Source organism: Lycium barbarum, chromosome 5 (genome assembly GCF_019175385.1).
Source record: "Lycium barbarum isolate Lr01 chromosome 5, ASM1917538v2, whole genome shotgun sequence".
Lineage (NCBI taxonomy): Eukaryota > Viridiplantae > Streptophyta > Magnoliopsida > Solanales > Solanaceae > Lycium > Lycium barbarum.
Window position 1 is genome coordinate 120,669,080 of NC_083341.1, and position 24,644 is coordinate 120,693,723.

General features: G+C 41.1%; 1 protein-coding gene across 7 annotated transcripts; it reads right to left on the minus strand.

Annotated features, from left to right (window-relative positions):
* Positions 1-1,014: 1,014 nt before the first annotated feature.
* On the minus strand, positions 1,015-21,813 carry LOC132641297 (uncharacterized). Of its 7 annotated transcripts, XM_060358229.1 has the most exons (9): positions 21,670-21,776; positions 8,232-8,286; positions 6,373-6,542; positions 4,236-6,290; positions 3,679-3,771; positions 3,490-3,591; positions 2,958-3,389; positions 2,791-2,870; positions 1,015-1,279 (listed from the first exon to the last, which is right to left on the minus strand). In XM_060358229.1, exons 4-9 carry the CDS (start codon positions 5,163-5,165, stop codon positions 1,225-1,227), a joined length of 1,692 nt encoding a protein of 563 aa, XP_060214212.1. In that variant the 5' UTR covers positions 5,166-6,290; positions 6,373-6,542; positions 8,232-8,286; positions 21,670-21,776; the 3' UTR covers positions 1,015-1,224. The 7 variants fall into 7 exon arrangements, with proteins under 7 accessions (XP_060214212.1, XP_060214211.1, XP_060214210.1 ...); XM_060358228.1 differs by lacking the exon at positions 8,232-8,286 and having other exon boundaries at positions 21,670-21,813; XM_060358227.1 differs by having other exon boundaries at positions 6,373-8,286.
* Positions 21,814-24,644: the final 2,831 nt, after the last annotated feature.

Below are 24,644 nucleotides of genomic sequence, written 5' to 3' on the forward strand. Positions count from 1 at the left end.
TAAAACTTCATCTAACTAAGTATGTTTTAAATAATTTTGAAGTGAAAGAAATAAAAAAGAATAGAAAAAGAGAAATTTTTACACAATAGATATTATAATTAAATAAAATTACAAATAACATACATATTTAAAGTGTAAGAAAGTTATTACTGATAGTTGATATATCTTATTAAATAATTCGTGATTGATTTTTCACGTTTATGAGTTACGAACTATAAATGTTTCAAAAAATATTTTATCTTTTTAATCAAAGACATTAATTAAAAAAAATTGTTAAATTTTTTATCTTCATTTTAAAATTTCATAAAAGTAATTCCGATCCAAAAAACATCTTAGTTATAGTTTTAATTGTCTTTTAATAATATATTATAATATATTAGAGTTATGGGTATAAATATGGTCTTATTTGTGTTGGCATTGAATGTGTTGACAAGTCACATTCAAGGAGAGATGCCTTGATGCATGTTGTTTGCGGATGATATGTACTTATAGATGAGACGCGCAGCAAGGTGAACGCTAGGCTAGAGGTTTGGAAATAGACCCTGGAGTCTAAAGGTTTCAGGTTAAGTAGGACTAAGCACTACACCAAAAGAGGCTATTAGCGGCAATAAATTTTCCTTTTAGCAGCAATATTTAATGCCACTAAAACATCTACCAGCAATTGATTAAATGTCATGCAATCCAGGGTCGCTAAAGCCTCTAGTGGCATTTACTATGAATGCTGGTAAAGACCCATATTATTGCCATTAAAAATAATTACTATTAGCGGCATTCTTCAGCGGCAATTAATATTGCCGATAAAGCTACCTTAGAAATGTGATATCAAACATTTTTGCGGCTTTTATTATTGCCGACAAAAATGCAATAATTGCCACTAAAAGAGACATGTTTTAGTGGCAATTCTTATAACTGCTAAAACTGCCATGCATTCACCTTCACCACACATTTAACTAATGACTCTTTTATAGCATTAAAAATAAAAAATCACAAGCAAAATTAACTCGAAGAGAGTAATAGACGGTCAAAACAACGTCATTCACTTAAACCAAGAACAATCAAGCTCAATACATCCACTTCTTGTCTTCTAGAGGTAAAAAAAAAAAAAGTAGGAATTATCAAAATAATAAGAATGTGTTCAAGTTACCCCCAAAAAATAAGAATGCATTCAACGGAAAAACAAGGAAATTGAGCCATTATTTCTTTTCCTAGAGAAACTATGGCAGCTTAGATCACGACCATATGCAATAACTGGAGGATCTTTAGTAGAGTTATTTGAAATCTGTCCAGACATAAAGGAGAAAAATAAGTCAATTTTGACAGTCAAAATACAAATTTACTGAAATAAATTGCATGAACGAAAAGCAGCGTAGCAATGCCTGCACCCACTTTAATATTTCCCAAAAAAGAAAGAAGAAAAATAAGACAGGGAAAGCAGCAAACATAAAATGACTCTGAAGGCAACAGCGGGCTCAAAACAAGTCTTTTAATTTCTATCCGGAAAAGTGGCAGTTACCAAAATGAGGTTCAAGATATCTGCATACTCAAACATCTGCTCAACTTATTAGGCTTTATCTCTTTCTGATCTTCCCTTCAAATTTGAAATTTCATTTGCTAGTACATGAAGCTTGGTGTTTGTGTAATCCTAATAGATTGTTTCAGTTGGACATACAAATAGGAAAGGTGATATCTTGAACTTCACTAATCAAAATCACTTCTTTCAACACGAATACAACAACTTTTCCGAAAAGACTGAAGCTTTTCCATGTAATCAAACAATGTAAAAGAGATACAATCAAATAACTGCCATCCACAATTCCAAATTACAATATTTAGTGACCACAGCAGCCCCATCAATATGAACATTACCAGCTAAAAACCAATCACCAAACTCAACAACAACACAACTTTCACATAAAAAATTGATCTTGCATCCTGAAAGGTCCAGGATTTTATTTACCATTACCTGTGCCGCCCTTCCCCCAGAAATATAAAAAATAGAGGTAAACAGAAATCCCTAAGATACTAGCAAGTACTCCCTCTGTCCCAATTTAGTGCCAGGATAGATACTCTAAAGCAGTGTTACCAGATATGAAAAAGACCTGTCTCTGTCCCAAACCAAACATTCAACAATAAGCCAGCCCAACTTAGCAGCACCATAAACACATCTCTCCCTCTCAGCACAACTTCTAATAACTATAAAAAATTCGAGCATTTCCACCCGTGACTACAAATTACCACAAAAAAGAGAAACCAACAAGACACACCAATAACTGATATAGCATCTTTTCCAGCTTAATACCAATCCCAATATCAAGATCACATCTTTCTAATAAAAAAAAAAAATATCAAAAATCCCTTCTTTTGATGACCGAGAAGTTCGTCTGGAGCCGACCCTTTGGGCCAACAGCAGCCTTTCTAAACCGAGAAAATAGGAAAGCTAGAAAAGAATACAATCTAGGAAGTAAGTTCACAAATATATCCCATGAAATCTTTCATAATAATATCCTAAAAATAGAGAAGGTTTCTAGTCAATACACACTAGGCAGAGATCATGAGAAAAGAACAAAATATTGTTCGCCAGTTTCGCTTCTCAACAAAACAAGCTGTGCTATTATTTTCAATCGCTGTTTTGAACCTTCTAAGTTAATGAAATGAAGTGCTTTACCAAACTAGATTGAAGGAGATAATTAAAAGAAGAGAAGAAATGGTTTACCAAAGAAAGAACCACAAATGAGGATTTACCAAAGAAAAAATGGTTGATATGCTCTCATGTATGGTAAAAGAGATTACCTTGCGAGAAGAAAGAACTTGTTGTCACTAACTACTTGACCAGTATAACCTTGTTCATTGCCACTATTGGCATCGGGAACCTAGCAAAATTAACACACTAGATAACAGAATTTTCTTGTAAAGCTAAATTTTAAGAACAAAAGTTTAAAACTTTGAAATCGGATCACCTGTCTAGTGCTTCCATTGTTTTGACGTCCATATAATCCAGTAGGAGCATATTTCCACATGACTTGTCTCATCCATGATAATTCGGAAACTAGCATCTCTTGATTTTTTTTCATCAAAGCAATTTCTTCATTCTGTTTTTTTATCAACTCATTTATTTGTTCATCTTGTTTTTTGTTCAACTCCTTTAACTCATTTGTCTCTTGTTCCAACTTATGTGCAGCTTCATTTGATAAACCATCAGCAACAACATTTCGTAAGGAAGATTTACTACCCCATAATAGAGAAGGTGTTGGACCAAGTCCTAAACCACGAACATAGCCACTTTTTTCATTTCCCAACACTTGAGAATACACATCTCCTTCCCAAGCAACACTACCATGAGGTTGTTCATAAGGTGTCTCGTTGTTACTCAAATTCTCTTGCATCATGTCCTGAGAGTAATTAAGATAACACTCAATGAAATAATAACATAGTGCAGTGGAGGACGAACTAAAATTAAGACAATGATAAGGCTGAGAAGGAAAATCTTACAACTGTATTTGAAGACTCCTCATCCAATGGTCTACCATCCTTACGCTTTGTATGTGTCAATATGTAAACTTCTGCACGTGTAGGCTCTATTCCATCTATAGCCTAATAAAGTTAAATTGATGTCAAACAATCAGACATGAAAAAATAATAATTCAAGATTCTTATAGTATGTAAGTTACACATGAATACCTTTTCATTCATCAGGGTTGCTATGCTTTTGGATCCTCCTGTGTGAGGCATCTTTTGCTTAGCCCTACTGATTCTATTTGCTTGACTGTGCTTCTGTCATTGCAACACAAACTATTACTCACTAATAGTACTTACGCATATAAGGTAAACTTATAATCAAAGTCAGTAACAACATAACAGTCCATATCCCCTTATACATGCCTTTGTAACAACAAATTAAACTCTCTTTCTTAGTTAAGTTTGTTTCAATATCTTAAGTATTTAATGGAACACTTGCAGGGGAGTCTCACAAATTTTGAGTCAAACATGTACTCACTAACCTTTGCTTTATGACAGAGCCAATACGAGACGAGCCAGTCCATTGATCCCTTGGTAAGTGACTTGGTCTATTTTTCATCAAGGCGTCTTTGGTCTTATATTTGGTCACATACATAGTCTTCATACTACAAATGGTTTGTGCAATTTTATCTACAAGTAACTCTTAACACTTCCAATTTAAGCACTTTGCTATAAAGCACCCGAAAGAATGATCACAGTTCAATTAAAACAGAACTCACTTTTCTATCTGTCGATCTCCGTAAGGCAATAGGAAGAAGTTCTTGCACTATAACATTGCAATCATGAGTTTTTAGTCCTGATAAGTTTCGTTTGCAAATGCAACGTGAGATATTAGATGCATAGCCATGTGGAAACTTAACATTTTCTAATACTTCATAGAATAACCTCTTTTCCTTCGGCGACATTGTGAAATAAGTAGGAAGAAGATATGTCCTCCCACTAGCTCGTCTTTGAGGCCATAAGCTTGGTCTTATATTCATCTCCTTCAAGTCCAACCGAGCTTCTAAGTTGTCTTTTGATTTTTTACCAAGGCCCAATAATGTATAAATCAGGTTATCGCATATGTTCTTTTCTATATGCATCACATCAAGGTTATGACGCACCAAATTATACTCCCAATAAGAAAGATTGAAAAAAGTACTTTTCTTTTTCCACGTATTTTTCGTCACCCCGTTTGCCTTTTCACTCAACTGGCCGAGGGTGAACTTTATGCCTCTAACTTGCTTTAGAACTTGTGACCCGGATATTGGAGAAGGTGCAGGTCTTAATTCTTTAGTTCCATCAAATGATTTTGCATCATTCCGATATTTATGCCCTTGCTTCAAGAAACGTCGATGGCCCATGAAACAAAACTTTTTACCATGTTTCAACCTTTTAGATTGAGTGCTTATGTTGCAACAAGGACATGCAAATTGACCACTAGTGCACCATCCTGATAGAGAACCATAAGCTGGAAAACCGTTTATGGTCCACATGAGAGCAGCTTGCAATTGAAATGTCTCCTTAGAAAAGGCATCATAGGTTTCTACCCCCATACCCCACAAATCATTTAACTCTTCTCTTAAAGGTTCGAGAAAGACATCAATATTATTTCCAAGTCTTTTTTGCCCGGGAATGAGCAAGGACAAAATGAAAAACTCTTGTTTCATGCACAATCATGGTGGAAGATTATATGGAATCAAAATCACTGGTCATGTACTGTAAACACTTCGCATCGTGCCAAACGGATTAAAGCCATCCCTAGCTAATCCTAGGAGAACATTGCAGGAATCTTTAGCAAATTCTAAATGTCTAGTGTCAAAAACTTTCCAAGCTTCAGAATCTGCAGGATGTCATAGAACTCCATCTCTATTCCGTTCTTCATGATGCCATCGCATCAATTTAGATGTTTTTGAAGACACGAATAATCTCTGGAGTCTTGGTTTTAGAGGAAAGTGTCTTAGGACATTGGCTGGAATTTTTTTGCCACTATTTTTCCATCTAGAAGCTCCACAGATTAAGCAATTATTGACATCCTTATTAGAAAATTCCTTCCTAAAAAGCATGCAATCGTTGGGACAAGCATGGATCTTTTTGTAATTTAACCCCAAGCCCTCAACTAACTTCTTGCTCTCATAAAATGAAGGAAGCAACTTCTCACCCTGGTAATGCATCCTTCAATAAACCAAGCAAAGCATTAAAAGACTCATTTGACCATTTGAATAATAGTTTTATACGGTAAAGTTGAAGCAAAAATGACAGTCTACTGAATTTCTTGCACCCAGGGTAAAGTTCTTCATTTGCATCTTTCATGAGTTGATCAAACTTATCCACCTCTGGATGAGGTTGATTTCCCGATGAATGAGGATTATTCTCCTCTAAGTTTGGCTCTATCTCTCCTTCACTGGTGTTATCATCCAAAAAATGGGTGATGCTTCCAAAAGCATCATGTATCATTCCTCTCATATCATTGCCCTGAAAGCTTCTTGCCTGTCGTTATTTTCTTCGATACTTGTTGATCCATTGAATGACTCCCCATGACAAAACCAATTATCATATGAAGGCATAATACCATGAACCACGAGATGATCATATGCCATTGCCTGATTTACTTGATAGAATAGCACACATTGTGTACATGGGCATGAAATTGTTTCTCCATTATGTTTTTTCACGAAAGGTGTGGTTCAGAAAATTTTCTACTCCGTCTAAATACTCTTTACTGACTGTACTATAATCGATCCATCTTTTACTTCTAGAGTTCTCCACGATTGTGCAAGAAACTGATTACTTTTCTGCAATTACAATACAAACACTTTAGCATACTTGTAAAGTTAAATTATAGGAACAAAAGTTAAAGCTTTGAAATCAGATCACCTATCCAGAATTTCAGTAGGAGCACATAGCTGTTTTGAAATTCTGAAAACTTGTGGCAACACGGTTTGAAACTCGATACATAATGGGTCTGCCCCTCTAAGCTTCCGGGCTTAAATACCAAACTTTTGTATGCGTCGGAGTTCGAATAGAACCCATGATGTGCGTCTAACCTGCACATCACAATTTATGTTCCTATCACAAGACCAAAGCCTCGGGAGCAGGACATAGTCATTCCAATCTTAACATAATAAACAAGAAAGATACAAGACATTCCCACTTTGACGGCAAGTTGGAGCAGCAAAGTCTCTACAAAATCCTTTAAGAACCTACTTATACATGTCACAAATAAGGTATCCACAAACTACATTATCACATCTTACCTTCAAGTGGAAGCGTTTAGCCCACGTTTTACCTTTAAAAAAGCGTTACGCTAAGGTGATTTCTTATTCAACCAACTGAGGCTATTAGTAAGTATTTTATGGACCATAGTGAACCCCCATCCAGTTAAAAACAAAGGCAGCAATGAGTCGAAAAAACAACTTAGAAGGTCAAATAGAAGAGAACCCATGAATACAACAAAAACTAGTTCATTTTCTTTCCAATTAGAACATGATAAACAAGAAAGTATTAAGTCATTACCCACATTGACATCTACTTCCACATTGACAACAACTTGGAGTAGCAAAGTCTCTATGGTATCCTCTAAGAAACCTACTAATATATATCACACTGAATATAACTAGGCAAACAAAGAGTCAACAACCGTGTCATTTTTATAAGGAACAAGAATCACCTAGAGTAAACAGGGGTATAAACAAGGCCTTTCTTTCATAGCAATTAATTCTGGATACTAAAGTATATAAAATTTAAGGCAGCATGCAACAGACAATACATTAAAAAAATAGAACAATAAACTTAGAGTCATGGCTTCTACTTTCCAGTTGTACAAGCACAAGTCTAAATTTGCGACATATGAAGTGAAAAATAACTTTTGGTCTAGAACCTTTAGATGCAGCACACTAAACAACAAGATTCCGGCTTCACAACTAGAATTTAAAAAATGGATCTTACTAACATGGCATAAGCTAACGATCAGTGCATTTTTATTAATAACCTAGGTAAGACTCATCCCTTTTGACATCTAAAAGGAATGTGCAGTGACAAACTTCTTCTTCCACATAAAAAAAAATGATCAGCACCTCATTAGAATAATGCAACACAAAAGAAAGTACCCTTTTATTAATATGGGAAGTAAAGTACCATTTCTACCCATAAAAATAAAGTATTTTTTCTACCACATGAAAAAGAAAAGTACTCTAAAACAACATTAACATAATATTCAGCTCAAGTAAAATCCCTACTGATGTGTTTTCTACGTATTTGACTCATACATTTATATTTTACAAATAAGAAGACCATATGCTGGAAAACCGATTCTTCCACATAATGATATAGAAACACTCTTTAGAATTTACGAACATACTTAAAAAATACACCAGTCCTAACATTATGACTTTAGGTGAATGCAAGAGTTAACATCACCAACGAGAAAGAACATATCCTACACATAATTTAATTCATCTATAGCAGAACAGATTTCGACATAGCTGAATAATGGATGCTCTAGGACATAAACTAGCTCGAGCAGAATCAAAAAGAGGAGTAGACCATCAGAGCTTACAACCCTACTTTGAATTCAGAATGTCATTTCGGTATATAGTTCACAGGTTCTGTTGAATGCATGATAGAAAATCAAACAAGCATTCTAGATCGCCTAATCGTCTTCAAATCCACCTAATACTCACAATTTTTCGAAATCGCCTAATCGTTTTCAAATACATAATGGTTCACCTTCTTACCTAAAATTCAAATGCCCGAGCCCAGCTACTGATGGTGAATAACGAAGCGAAAGTTCTGGGATTTTGCAAAGGAAAATTTCTATAAGAGTTTGTAAAAAAGTTATGCGATATCATATAAATATAGATCGTATGAGAAAGTTCAAAATCGAGCTAAATTGAGAGAGTTATACGCATAACAAACGTGAGCAAGAAAGAAATAGAGAGCATCGACATCAATTCCAGTAAAATAATCAACTGAGTCACGAAAACTAGCAATCAAAGCCTAATTTTCTCAACCTACTGCAAAAAATCATTAATTACAGTAAAATGACGATTAATTTAGTATCATCTATCTTAACATTATATGAGTTTTACAAACCACGTTTACACTCACAACTAGATATCATAAATGTGTTTAGGATTTTTAATTGATCCCAGATGAAAAGTGGAGTTCCTTGATTTATTGTGCCTAAATATGCTTTAGTAGTTGCGTTTTTCTATGGAAGTCTGTCATGCTAATAACACATATAATTTCAGTAGTATTGCTAGGAAAAGAAGCATGTGCTTGAACCTTTTTGGTTTTCAAGGATAAGTTAGACAAGAATTAACTAATCAGTTGATGTGATCTACTTCATCTAGATTCATCATGGGAAATTATCGCTCAAATCTTAATAGAGATAAAATATTAGGTAATTTCTTTCAATATTTATAAGCTTTAGACACGAAAGGTATTCATAACATGTATTGGTGGGAGGTAACAAGTATTTGGTGAAATAATTGAGGTGCGCGCAAGTTGATCTGAACACTATCGTATAAAAAAACAGAGTGACATGCTTTCACTAGTCAACTGCACTCCCAATTCCACTCTTGGTTGGATTATCCACAGTTATTGACAAATTCAAATATCATATACAAAGCCTCAAAATTGTGAAATTGGAGTTTGACCTATGTTAGAACAACTAAAAATTGTTTAAAATAATAACAACAATTAAATCTCGTTTTCCTTTCTAGAAAACATTTGGGATATTTAGCATAAATTTCCTGAATGGTCACTTAACTATCACTTTTTTTCACCAAAGTCACTTAATTGTGTTTTCTACCACAAAAGTCACACAACTCACTTTTTTTCACCAAAGCACTTGACTACTTTTTCTAACACAAAAGTCACAAAAACAAGCAATCAAAACCCTATTTTCTCAACTTAGTGACAAAAATCACACAAAAACTAATCACTTCCGGAAAATACTAAAATGATCAATTGAATCACACAAAGCAGCAATCAAATCTCTATCTTCTCAACTTACTGCCGAAAATCAAACAAAAACTCATCAATTCTAGTAAAACAATCAAATGAGTCACATAAACTATCAATACTGCCTGTATACGATAAAAATCGGACACACACTAAACCGGTGAGACCGGGAACCGAAGGAAGAAGGGGACAAGAACATGCACGAGGACTTTCATTCTGAACCGGAGGAACGCTTGGACCGAGGCCAAGGAAGGGCATCATTTGATCCGGTTTCTTCATGGCTGAGTTGGTCGTGGCCGTTAGTCCGGGAGGTCCGTTGCGCGATTGCCACGCGTCGATGACGTCCTGCCATGCTCAACTGCCAATCGTACGGGTGTCAGACCGTACGGCCAACCTAACCTAACCTAATCCAAGTCAGAGTTTTTCTTTATTTTTAGTTTTCTCGTATTGTATGGAGCCCATGAGGCAACACTATAAATAAGGGCCATTGCCCACTTTTAAGGGGTTGGCTCCTTAACATCAAGAACATTCTTTTGTACTAGAAATATATACAAATCTCTCTCATTATCGTGTTGCAATCCGAATTCATTGTGTTCATCTCTATTACATCTCTTCAATCAAGTAACACTCATATATTAGTAAACATACAAGTATATAGCAAACCACCGATTATTAGTTGCTTCTTCATAATATATTCATATATTTCTCTTCTCTATCAACTAGATTCAAGGCATAACCACATATCCTATACCTCACCCACAAATTTAATTGGTTATCCAAATTCGGGGTAAACAGTTTGGCGCCCACCGTGGGGCTAGGATAATAGTGGTCTTTTATCTTGATCTCTACCTTACCCATCAAAATCGAAAACATCTTCTGTTCGTCACTGAAAGAACGGACTAAATGGCTAACAGTGGACAATCCAGTCACGTCAAGAACAATGAGATTGTGACCGAAAACGAAGGTAGCGGTCCACGAGGATTACCAAACCCCGCTGATCCTAACCCCGTTAATTCGAGGGAGGGCCTCAACCATCAAAACACCGTGGACCAGGAGAATGCCGCCCAACCGGCTACCGACTTTTTAAATACGCACAATTCGATTACTTTGTCCCGGACTCAGGGCCAGAAAGAACCGGATACCCCAAATGATAATATTGACTTACGTTTAATTTTTGAAATGTTGCAGGAACAGAGAGCGGCGATTGCCGAACAGGGGATCGCGATAGCTCGGTTGCAAAACGGAAAAGATAAACGACCTCGGAGGAGGCGAAGGGTGCTGCCAAACTCGGGAAAGATGAGGCACGGATGGTCGAGAGCAATGGGTCCGGAGCTAGTTCCTCCACCGAGGTTCTGAAAATGCTAGAGACTTTAGCAAAGCGGGTAGACTCGACCGAAAAAAGGGTGGAAACGTACAACTCTCGGGTGAACCAAATCCCGGGGGCTCCGCCTTTACTGAAAGGGCCGGATTCGAAGAGGTACATCCAAAGGCCTTTTCCTCCGAGTGCAGCTCCGAAACTAATCCCGAAGAGGTTCAAAATGCCGGATATCCAGAAATATGACGGCACAACGGACCCGCACGAGCACGTGACCTCATACACCTGTGCTATAAAAGGCAATGATATGGAGGAAGACGAAATTGAATCGGTATTGCTGAAGAAGTTCAGGGAAACTTTGTCAAAAGGGGCATTGACATGGTACGACCATCTGCCCCAGCATTCGATCACTTCATTCGAAATGCTCGCCGATGCCTTCATAAAAGCTCACGCCGGTGCCAAGAAGGTGCAGGCCCGTAAGACAGATATTTTCCGTATAACCCAGAGGGACGATGAATTACTGCGTGAATTTGTCAACCGATTCCAAAGGGAACGAATGGAGCTCCCCCCGGTTCCAGAAGAATGGGCTGCACAAGCTTTCACAAAGGGGCTCAATGTTCACAGCTCAACGGCTTCGTTCAAGTTAAAGGAAAGCTTGCTGGAGTACGAGGCTGTGACATGGGCTGATGTCCATAACCTATACGAGTCGAAGATTCGGGTGGAGGATGATCAATTCGAACTTCCCCCGGGGCCAATAAATGTGAACAAAAGTTTTGAGAGACCAAGGAAAGGTTACGAAACGAAGGCCGAGTCGTCGAGGGAGAGGCATCGGCCATATTCCCATTCAGAGAAGCCAAGCTTTAGGTCGGAGAAATCAAGGGTTAGCCCAAGCCATTTCTCCAGTCGGGGTAATAAACGGGTCGAGCGCCCGTCGAGCAGTCGGGGTCTCTCGTTCAGGAGCGATGCCGGAAGCTCCGCCGGCAACAAGGATTTGCCAAAGATATCGGAGTACAACTTCAAAGTCAGTACCTTGGGCCTCGTCTCGGCTATTGGTCGTGTCCCGGATGTAAGATGGCCGAGACCTCTAAGGTCGGATCCGGGCCAACGAGACCCGAGCATGGTGTGTGAATATCATGGAACCCATGGTCACAGAACCGAGGATTGTCGCCAGCTAAGAGAGGAGGTGGCCCGGTTATTGTAGAACGGTCATCTCTGAGAATTGCTGAGTGAACGAGCCAAAAGTCACTACAAGGAAAGGGAGACTTATAAAAGGGACGAGCCAGTAGAATTCCAGCATATAATCAACATGATTGTTGGGGGTACCGATGCCCCTCGAGGGCCGGTGATGAAACGGGCCAAGGTTTCTGTTGTTCGCGAAAAACGCAGCCGGGATTATTTACCCGAGGGTTCTATCCCTTTCAGCAACGAGGATGCAGAAGGCATCATTCAACCGCACAATGATGCATTGGTAATTTCTATTCTTATCTTTAAAACTCAGATTAAACGTATTTTGATTGACCCAGGTAGCTTAGCCAACATCATCCGGTGGAGAGTGGTCGAACAGTTAAGGCTACTCGATCAGGTCATGCCGGTAGCCCGGGTCCTCAGCAGGTTCAACATGGCGAGCGAAACCACAAAGGGGGAGATATCGTTGTCGGTTAACATCAATGGCACTATCCAGCAAACGGTGTTCTATGTGATCGAAAGGGACATGAAGTATAACGTGTTACTGGGCAAACCTTGGATACATAGCATGAGGGTCGTGCCATCGACATTGCATCAGTTGCTGAAATTCCCGACACCGGAGGGGATAATAACCATCCAAGGTGAACAGCCCGCTGCAAGGGAGATGTTCGCGGTCGAGGAAACGACACCTCAGCCCGAAAAATCGGATCAAAGGGAGAAGGACTCAACCGGGGAAACGGACACCAAATAGCAATCACAGCATACAGGGTTGGACCCGGGGTGCGAAGAGGATGACTTCGGTGTACCTAGATCATTCGTCATGCCGGATGACTCGAACGCAACCAAGTCAACAGTAGAAGAGTTGGAGCAGATCGTCTTGTTCGAATATCTACCCGACAGAAAGGTATACCTGGGCATGGGGTTAACCTCGGAGCTTAGGAGCAAGTTAATTGAATTTCTTTGAGCTAACGCAGATTGCTTCGCATGGTCCCATATAGATATGACAGGTATATCACCGGAAGTAGCAACTCACAAGCTCAGTTTAGACGGGAAGTTTCCCCCGGTGAAGCAGAAGAGAAGGCCTATGGCGGAAGCAAAACACGCCTTCGTAAAGGACGAGGTAACAAAGCTTTTAAAAATAGGTTCTATCCGGGACTGGCTAGCCAACGTGGTAGTGGAGCCCAAGAAAGGTAATAAATTTCGAATGTGTATTGATTACAAGGATTTAAATAAAGCATGCCCGAAGGATTCATTCCCGTTGCCTCACATTGATAGAATGATCGATGCGACGGCCGGGCATAAGATGTTAAGTTTTCTCGATGCCTACTCCAGATATAACCAGATTCGGATGCACCCGGAGGATCAAGAGAAAACATCTTTCATTACCCGATATGGGACTTACTGTTATAATGTCATGCCTTTTGGATTAAAAAATGCCAGTGCAACTTACCAACGCCTAGTTAATGAGATGTTCGAAGAACAAATAGGGAAAACAATAGAAGTTTATACTGACGACATGGTGGTCAAGTCCCTGGAAACAGAGGACCATTTAAAACATTTGCAGGAAACCTTCGACGTGCTCCGCAAGTATATCATGAAGCTCAACCCGGAAAAATGTGCCTTCGGGGTAAGGTCCGGCAAATTTTTGGGTTTCATGGTGTCAAATCGGGGGATCGAAATCAACCCGGACAAGATCAAGGCCATCGAGGATATCGGGGTGGTAAATAACGTCAAAGGAGTACAGAGGCTCACTGGAAGGATAGCGGCGTTGAGTCGCTTCATATCGAGGTCCTCGGACAAGAGTCATCGTTTCTTCTCCTTACTAAGGAAGAAGAACGACTTCGTTTGGACACCGGTGTGCCAAAAAGCCTTACAAGAATTGAAGAGATATTTGTCTAGCCCCCCGCTGTTGCACACACCAAAGGCGGACGAGCCGCTTTTTCTCTACCTTGCTGTCTCCGAGGTAGCGGTAAGTGGCGTTTTGGTCCGAGAAGAATCAGGTACGCAATTCCCTGTCTATTATGTAAGTAGAACTTTGGGGGATGCGGAGACCCGTTATCCCCACTTGGAAAAATTGGCATTGGCACTGGTAAGTGCTTCTAGAAAGCTCAAGCCCTACTTTCAATGCCATCCAATATGTGTAGTAACTACTTACCCCCTGAAAAACATCATGCATAAACCGGAATTATCGGGTAGACTAACTAAATGAGCTGTCGAAATTAGCGGATATGATATCGAGTACAAACCTCGAACGGCCATCAAGTCCCAGATCTTAGCCGATTTTGTGGCAGATTTCACCTCGGCTATGGTCCCCGAGGTTGAGAAAGAGCTTCTGCTAACCTCGGGGGAAGCCTCGGGTATTTGGTCGCTACATACGGACGGAGCCTCGAACCTCAAAGGTTCCGGGCTAGGGATCGTCCTTAGAACCCCGGCTGGGGATGCCGTCCGACAGTCTATTAGAACTGCTAAATTGACTAACAATGAAGCCGAGTATGAGGCTATGATTGCAGGTTTGGAATTGGCCCGAAGTATGGGGGCCAAGACAATCGAGGCAATGTGCGATTCGCTCTTGGTCGTAAACCAGGTGAACGGCGTCTTCGAGGTCAAGGACGAACGGATGCAGAGGTATCTTGAAAAAATCCAAGTGATACTACATCGGTTTAAAGAATGGACCATGCAGCATATACCGAGGGAGCAGAACAGCGAAGCCGATGCATTGGCAAATTTGGGATCCTCGGTCGAAGGGGAAGAAATCAATCCCGGGACTACGGTGCACTTGTTGAACACGGCGATAGAAAACGGACATGCCGAAATAAACACAATGGGTTTAACTTGGGATTGGCGCAACAAGTACATCGACTACTTGCGTGATGGAAAGCTCCCGAATGACCCAAAAGAATCACGGTCATTAAGGACCAAAGCTGCGCGTTTCTGTTTAGTGGACGGCCAATTGTATCGACGATCTTTCTTCGGCCCCCGGCTAAGTGTTTGGGTCCCGGAGAGACGGAGTATGTGCTGAGAGAGGTGCACGAAGGAACCTGTGACAACCACACCGGTGCTGAAGCTTTGGCTGAAACCGGATGGACGAAGACTCGAAAAATTTCATCCGGAAATGTGACGGATGTCAGAGACATGCTCCGATGATTCACCAGCCCGGGGAGTTGCTGCATTCGGTGGTTTCACCGTGGCCTTTCATGAAGTGGGGAATGGACATTGTCGGTCTGTTACCATGGGCACCAGGTAAAGCCGTTTCATTCTGTTTATGACTGATTATTTCTCTAAGTGGGTTGAAGCGCATGCCTTTGAAAAAATCAGAGAGAAGGAAGTCATTGACTTCATATGGGACCACATCATTTATCGCTTCGACATCCCTGCTGAGATAACCTGTGATAACGGACCCCAGTTCGTGGGTGGCAAAGTCAATGATTTTCTCGAGGGATTGAAGATCAAGAAAATTGTATCGACCCCGTATCACCCGTGTGCAAACGGACAGGCGAAATCCACAAACAAAACAATAATCCAAAACCTGAGGAAAAAACTTAAAGCGTCAAAGCATCACTGGAGGGAAATATTACCGGAGGTGTTGTGGGCATACAGAACCACATCAAAATCAAGTACGGGAGAAACCCCTTTCTCGTTGGTCTACGGGGCTGAAGCCCTTATTCCCGTAGAAGTTGGTGAACCCACTCTCCGGTTCAGCTATACTACCGGGGAGTCAAACGAGGAAGCCATGGCCGTAAAACTCGACCTCACGGATGAACTTCGCGAAAACACGTTAGTCCGTATTGCAGCCCAGAAGCAGAGAATGGAAAGGTATTACAACCGAAGAGCCAATTTTCAGCATTTCTAAGTTGGGGACTTGGTGCTTCGAAAAGTTACCTTGAACACCAAGAATCCCAACGAAGGAAAACTGGGTCCGAACTGGGAAGGTCCGTATAAGATAACCGGGATAACGAGCAAAGGATCGTATCAGTTGGAGTCCATGGACGGGCAACGGTTGCGCAACAATTGGAACGTGGCTCATCTGAAAAGATACTACTGTTAAGGTATGGACTCCCCATGTTTTCTATTTAATAACCTTTCTCTTTTGCAGAAAAATCGAGAGCCGGATAGATTTAGAATTTAGGCCTGAAAACACGTGTTGCACTCTTTTCCTTAGTGCGGTTTTGTCCCAAAACGGGTTTTCTGACAAGGTTTTTAATGAGGCAACAAGTACAACGTGTTACTCAACGAAGACAAAGACAGACGCTCGGAAACTCGGGGTCACACCCAACGAGTGGGGACTCAATAGCACTCACCCGATCTTGCAGCTTGAATGAGCGCTAGGGGACTATAATACCCACTTCAAAGTTACCCCGATTAGCGAAAATCGGAGGAGCTCAACAAGCAAAACCAGACCTAAAATATCAGGTTTCGATGTAAGGACCAAAACGATCAGAATGAATCGTGTCCACGCAATATTTGCTACGGCAAAACCAAGAACCGGACCTTCTGCATTAGGTTCCGATGTAAGGACGAAACGATCAGAATGAATCGTGTCCATTTAGTATTTGCTACGGCAAAGGCAGGAGGAAAAAAGTTCATTCTCATGTATATAAATAATTGCAATGCAAAAATTATCGAAAGTTTGGATAACACTATCTCAAGATGTCTTACTGGTAAAGCACTTTACCCCGATGATTACTGCCGTATTTTGGCACTACTTCTCATTCATATACTCGATACCGGGTGCTACGGTCGAAATTCGACAAAGGCAGCAAGATCATAGTGATCCGAGCCAAAGTCATTAATCCCACGAATGGGGACTTTTACATCAAAATTTAGCTAAGGCTGAGATTCGGGTGTCCGAAAAATACCGGCCCTAAAAGATAAAAATAGCCGAAAAATTCCGGCCCTAAAAATGCTCGTCGTGATTCGGAGATGTCCGAATTCACAAAGCATAAAATAAGTCCCATGGGCAAAAACTCAATAAAATTCTCGGACAAAATGTGCCGGATGAAGTAAGAAGCCGATATTCAGGCATAGTCAGAAATAACGACTATTTAAACGAACCGACAATTCGGGCGAAAGTCATAACATTCGAAGAAAAGAATCAAGAAAAACACATGTTCTATTTATACAGAGGATTTTACATCAGAGACCCCTACAAAGGCAAAAAACTAAAAAGCTAAGTACAGGCCCTAAATCTATCCGGAAGGGCTGGAGCCGGAGTGTTCAGACACTATCCGCTCGGAGTCATCAGAGTCATCCCCGAGGGCACCCTTAGCCTCTTCCTCGATTCTTCTAGCCTCGAGAATAAGGGCCGGAAGATCCGTAAAGCCATGCTCGGCTTGCTCAAGGGTGATCCTCCGAGACTTCCATTTTTCGTACTCAGCAGCAATAGTGGCATGAGCCTCGGCGGCCTCCACGCTCTTCAAAGCTTCTTCCAAATCGACCTCGGCCCGGGCTAACTTTGCCGCCAGAACATCTCGAGCCTCTCCGAGGACATCTTGCATGTGGATGGCCGACTCGAGCTCGGCCTTGAAGGCGTCATTAGCATCGGCCGTCTCCTTAAGCTCGGTTTTCAGATCATCACATGTCTGGGCCCTCTTCTCCACCTTCTCCTCGAACACCCTCATGCGCTCTTTGTACCGGGCACTCTCAGATTCGAGCAGCCGGTTCCTCTCGGCCAAGCTCGCAACATCAGACTTCACCCAATCCAGCTCCCCCCGGAGTTGAGAAAGGGTGGTTTCGAGCTCATCGAGCCTCGAGAAAAATTGAGCGTTATCTCGGCTAAGGCCGATCTTGTCCGCTTCGAGACTCCGGTTGTATTCAACCATCTCGGCCAGCTCACCCTTCAATCGACGGTTTTCAGCCTTTGTTGCATCGAGCTCGGGTTGGAGGTTGGAGAGAGCAACTGCTCGGCTCAACTCATCCTCCTTCACCCGCAGAAGGTGCTGAAATTTTTCCGTCTCCCGACCATGGGCATCCAGTTGGCCCTTAAGATCGTCCACCTCTTGCTGAGCACGGACGAAAGCCTCGTTGACAAGCACCACACTCTGCAAATGAAGCAAGTCAAACACTTTTCATAAAACGAGACAGAAATTCTTAAGAAAAGCATGTAGGGACAGTTGACAAAACTTACTCGATTGCCCGCGTGCATACCCTCATTGATGAGGCACTGCCAAGAGACCCCGTTCATCTTTCGTTTATCCAAGTCTGAGATAAGGGGCCTCAGGTAGCTCGCCACGCCCATCGGGCGAGAAAGAAAGCTGCAATCCTCGGGAACGGTGATCACAGCCGACCTCGTCCTCCTCGGCTCCACACTTGGGCCCGGAAAGGTTCTGACCAAGCTATCCCTAGCACCGGACTCGGTGGCCCGACCAACCGCCCTCGTGGCTTGAGGGATCTGAAGATGTTCGAAACCCGCGACTTCGCTGGTTGCAGGAGGAGTGCTCGAGAACATGTCCTCAAACTCATCCGGCCTCGAAGCCAAAGTTGGAAAACCTAGAGCGGCCTCAACAGCTTCAGTAAAGACAGGGGGCTCCGTAGTTGCAGCAATCTCGTAGTCGGGTAACGGGCCAGTGACCGTTGGAGCTTCACTCTCGGGGGCAGGCTCGGTTCTTTGATCAGCTTCGGCAGCAACCGCCCCCCAGATCTACTTGCCCTCTGCAGGGGGGTTTCTTCGGAAAAAGCTTCACCTGAAATGTCGACGAAATCAATCGACCTTAGAGGAGTCGAGTAAAGAATTTCTTCCGCACCTGTGGGTAACACCGGAATCAAAGGTCCTTCTACGGCTGAAGGAAGGGGTGAAGCGGTGATACCTTCTTCCGGAACAGGAGCCACGGAAGAGGCCGCACTGATACTCCGGACGAGGAGCTCGGGCTCTGCTTCATCCCGTAAAGTCCTAACGACGCTCCTCGCCCTTTTCTTTGTTTTCTGCCCTTTGTCCGAGGGCTTTTTTCTCTTGGCAGCAGCAGCAGCGAGGATACGAGATGCACCTGCTGAATCGAACTCTGGTGCCGATGTTGTGGGTTCGGCTGCCGACTCCGGTCTGGGATCCACCGAGCCCTTGGGCAAACTTGAAAATCGAAGACGCAATGAATACGGGTAGTAGAAGATGCAGTGAATTACCGTGGTTCTGGGCGACCCATTGGCCGCGTGACAGGTGGCCCCACGTCCGGTCGTCGTGGACATACTGGCTAAGGAGTGCAATAACCCATTTGTTCAGATTCCGGACGACCGGGGGAATCCATCCGTTGGCTGATATAAATAAGAAAAGCGATGAGAAAGTGGAACCAAAATTTGATAAAACATACAAAAGCAATTACTTAGAGTTCAGGCTTACGCTTGTTGTTCCACGTTTCCGGAAAAGGCATGAAATTGTCCGGAATTATGTTCGAGGTCCTCACCCGGACATATCACTCCAACCAGCCCCTGTCTCTATCTTCGTCCATTTTCGAGAAAAATGGATTCCGGCTACGCTTTGCGAGTTTTATTACGCCACCCGGAACAACCTCGGGGAGTATAAGCGTATCAAGTGGGCCAGCGTGAGCTCCTTTCCGACATTGTTGGCCAACAACCGGAGGCATGCCACGACCCTCCAAACGATCGGACCAATCTGTGCCAAGGTCACGTCATAGGTCCGGCACATGTCCAAGATGACCGGATCGACCGGAGGGTCGAGCTTGAGAGTGAAAGGGTAAGTATACACATATAAAAAACCTTCCCGGTGGTCAATGACTGTTTCACTTGGCCCGGGGGCAAAAACTTGAACCAGACGGGTGTCCCACCCGCAATCAGCCCGGACTAAGTCGAGTTTTTCCTCAGTAATGGATGAGGGATATCGCCTCACATCAAACCCCCTATCGGATACCGAAGAAGGTTTTTTGACCTCAAAATCTTTGTTGAAGTTAGGCTTAGCCGGTATAATGTCCGAGGCAGTGGGCTCGAAGGTGCTCTTTGCTTTAGTTGGAGATGCGGGTTCGGTTCCTTGAGATGAAACCGAGGGAATATCATGGGAAGTGGTTTCAGACATTTGAAAATGTGAAAAGAAGAAGTTGAGTGGATTCAGAAAGGAAGTTAAAAAAGAGTAAGGGAACAAACGGTTCAAGAAATGACAGAGTAAGAAGCAGCAACACTCAAACAAGAGTAGCTAGTAAAGATGGTGACAAAGTTGCTTCCTTTCACGTGGTATAAGCGATGGATCAGCAACAAACTTGATATGGAGGACAATTAGATATGGTGAAAATGAAGGAATGCAGTGAAGAGTGAAGATGAAGAGAAATGAATCGTAAAAACGTTTGAATGAAGAGGTGAAGAGCCTTATATAGGCATGGGAATGGAACGGTTACCGATGCTAGCCAACCAGGGGGAGCCACGTGTCCCATAATTAATGAGGAATGACCTGAAGCGACATGCGTTACGGCGGTTGTCAGAGTTGATCATCCGGAATAAGACACGTGGCCGAAGAAAAGGGGACGTGACGCAACTGTTCCCGCCAAAATGAGGAGATAACAACGGACAAACGGAGTCGCCGATTTCTTGATGCATCCACTTCCCGTTACTCCGATAAATCTACGATCCGGGAAGTGTGGGGACTAGCTGTATACGGTAAAAATCGGACACGCGCTAAACCGGTGAGACCGGGAACCGAAGGAAGAAGGGGACAAGAACATGCACGAGGACTTTCATTCTGAACCGGAGGAACGCTTGGACCGAGGCCAAGGAAGGGCATCATTTGAACCGGTTTCTTTATGGCCGAGTTGGTCGTTGCCGTTGGTCCGTTTGGTCGTGGCCGTTAGTCCGGGAGGTCCGTTGCGCGATTGCCACGTGTCGATAACGTCCTGCCATGCTCAACTGTCAATCGTACGGGTGTCAGACCGTACGGCCAACCTAACCCAACCTAATCCAAGTCAGAATTTTTCTTTATTTTTAGTTTTCTCTTATTGTATGGAGCCCATGAGGCAACACTATAAATAAGGGTCATTGCCCACTTTTAAGGGGTTGGCTCCTTAACATCAAGAACATTTTTTTGTACTAGAAATATATACAAATCTCTCTCATTATCGTGTTGCAATCCGAATTCATTGTGTTCATCTCTATTACATCTCTTCAATCAAGTAACACTCATATATTAGTAAACATACAAGTATATAGCAAACCACCGATTATTAGTTGCTTCTTCATAGTGTATTCATATATTTCTCTTCTCTATCAACTAGATTCAAGACATAACCACATATCCTATACCTCACCCACAAATTTAATTGGTTATCCAAATTCGGGGTAAACACTGCCAAAAATAAAACAAAAACTCATCAATTCTAGTAAAATAATCAAATGAGTCAAATAAACCAGAAACACTGCCAAAAATCAAATAAAAACTCATCAGTTCCAGGAAAATGATTAATTGAGTCACAAAGTTTACCGCCAGAAATCACACAAATAATTGTATATTGTATTTGCAGTAAAATGAATCACATAATCACCAAACAACACATTGCAAACCAAACTTTTAAAGTATCAGATCCGGTAAATCTAACTGATGAAAACAAATGCAATATGTAGAAAAGAAATCACAAATTTTGACAAATTCGATTCGAAAATACAAACCTAAATTTGAAGAACTGAAGGAGATAAATTTAGAAAATCTATTTGATATTCTGAAGAACTGGTGAATAACAAAGGGAAAGTTGTTCGAGTTTTCAAAATGGAGCTAAACTTACAAAGATTTGTGAGCACCGCTTCATTTGAATTATGGCTGTGTTAGTCAAGTAGAGAGAAGCAGCAAAACAAATTGAATTAGGTAATTTCATAAAATAAAAAAATATGGCTGTACTTTTGCCGCTTAGATTGATTACTTTTTTTTAAAAAATAATAATATATGCACATACAGTGATTGTCACTAAAGAGTAACTTTTTACCTGCTATTGTTTCATTGCCCCTAGTAGCTGACTTTAGGCCATATAGTAACGGCAATTACCTTATTGCCGTTGAATAAATGCCCACTAAAAGGCTGTTCTGGTGTAGTGAAGACAAAATATGTGGAGTGCAAGTTTAGTGCGGTGGGGAGTGAAGCTGTAACACTCCGTAAATCCAGGTTAGGTGTAAACGGGTTAAAATGAGTGTTAATGTGACATTTTAACCATATGAAGTCCCAACGGGAGGATTTTAGGTGGAAATAGTTGTCTCGGAATCAAGACGGATAGCGAGGTGCATAAGATTCGATAGAATCATCTAAGTTTTCGATAGGTTTGTCTTCCATCCTGATTTCGTGGAAATCCATTAGGAATTTGAGAAAACTTAAAACATGAAAGTTGTATCTCTTTGAAATACCTTTCCAACGATATATGGTGCAGATCAAACGGACATCTATGATAGGAGTTATGACCATTTTACTGAACATTGTCGGCAAAGTCGAAAAACGTGAAATTTTGACTAAGTGTGAAATAGACCTAGGAGCTCGCTGAGCTCAACTCATAGCACAAGATAGTCATGCCATAGGCTTAGCTATGCGAGCCAGGGGGTCCAAAATGCCCCCATCCTATAAATTCAACAGTTAACTCGAAAATTCATTTGTTAGACATTCCAACTACGTAGAAAACCTCTCAAGGATGATTTTCTCTCCTCTCAAACCCCCCACATCAAGGTAAGAACATCTCTACAATTCTTAATCAATCCTAGGACTAAAGACATGATTCTTAAACAAAAACATAGGATTTCCAAGATAATTGTAGCGTCCTTGAACATTTTGATTCAAGTTTAATATTTTAAGCGTGCTGACGAATATAGAAAATATTGTTTTTTGCATACCAACAATGATGACAATGTAAGAAAAGTACTATCGGATATGTTAATACTTATATGAAACGGTTCGGAGGTACATAGATGGATATAAATATTCAATTATGCTCAAAAAAGAAGATGGACCTCAAAATTTTGTAGAGAGTCAATATAGTGTGAGACAACCTATAATGATGACTCAAATCATCATGCGAGATATTTATAATGTAATCAAATTGCCCTTATATTGAAGGAAAATAATGGCAAAGTAAAGCTTCTAAAAATAAAGCTTCTACACAGCAAATTGAGCTTGAACCAAAGTGATTGGTTTGTTGGTCATATAGGTATACAACTACCTTAACATTTCAAACCAAATGAGATACTTTTTTTGCTAATTGGAGGGACCCTACGTGTCTATTAATAGTACCAAATAAGACCAAAAACATTGCCCTTCATATTGTTGACTTGAGCAGTGCATTTCAAAAGAAAAATAAATTCTCGGTGGTCTCGGCCAAGCTCTCATCTCTAGGTATTTCAACGCAAAATTCTACAAGTGCTTTATGTTAAGCTATGTTATTTAACACCTATATTAGCACCATTACGTCTTGTATTGATTAGATTTTAACAAGAACATCAAGGATCTCCAAAGAAAATTCCTAAAGTTAGAATTTTGGGTTTCTTCAAGAAGGTAATTTCTACACTTATAAATTAAAAATATGAGTTATTTATGAGTATCTATGGTGGTGAAAGGTATTATTTGAGTTGGTGGTTGTTGGAGTGACCTTAAATAAAAAAAAAACCCGAGCTTGATAGTAATAAAGGCTATGAAATTAGTGAAAAAGATGATGAATAGTGTCTATGGGTTATAATGGTAGACTTATAAGGCTCAAATGAATGTATCAACGCGATTGATGGAACTAATTAGGGTGATTAACCAAGACATCACATGAATATTGAATTTTTGAAAATTTTGCATAAGTGTTGGACACTTAGTTGGTTAAATTGGCATAGTTGTGATACATTGTTGATGAATACGACTTTGTTTATGTAGATTGAAGTTGTTAGAATCATTTGAAACGCTTTGTCACGACCCGTCTAGAGGGCCGCGACGAGCGCCCGGTGCTAGCCCACCCTGGGCACCCCTTGGCTTACACTTCACTTACATTTAGGTGAGCCACAAGATTAAACATACATTTCTAATCACCATTCATGCTAGTCCCATTGGACGACAATGCTTTCATATTATGGTTGGCATCTATACCACGTCAATGTACATGAGCCGTCAAGGCTATCAAAATAATATACAAAATATAGGCCGACAAGGCCGGACACATCTAACCATATTCACATGTCTACGAGCCTCTAAGAAGAGTATAATATATCACATAAGCGGGACAGGACCCCGCTATGCCCATAACTATGTACACAAAAGAATAAGTACCCAAAAGTTATAGCTCCGAATGAAATGGAGCTCTGCTATGTAATCTCTGAGTAAACAGCTATGGATCAAGCCTGTCTCTCTATGCACCTGCGGGCATGACGCAGCGTCCACAAACAAAAGGACATCAGTACGAAGAATGTACTAAGTATGTAAAGCATGATCAATATCAATATCAATATAGAAGCATAGATAGCAACATGAGAAATAGCATCGAATGGGAGATGGCAATATCATCGTCATATGCACTTGCTTGCCTTTCTTAGGAACTTTCCATTCCTAATACGTGTTTGTGTACATACATCATTATCCGTATTCATAATAGTACCCGTACCATATTTGTGCTCGTATTCGTATACATGCCCCTTATTCACATCCATATACATAGTCATATCATATTCGTATTCATGTCATATACATAGCATACCCGACCACGTAGGATCGGTGTTTCATACTTACTTGGCCAACCAAGGCTCAAGG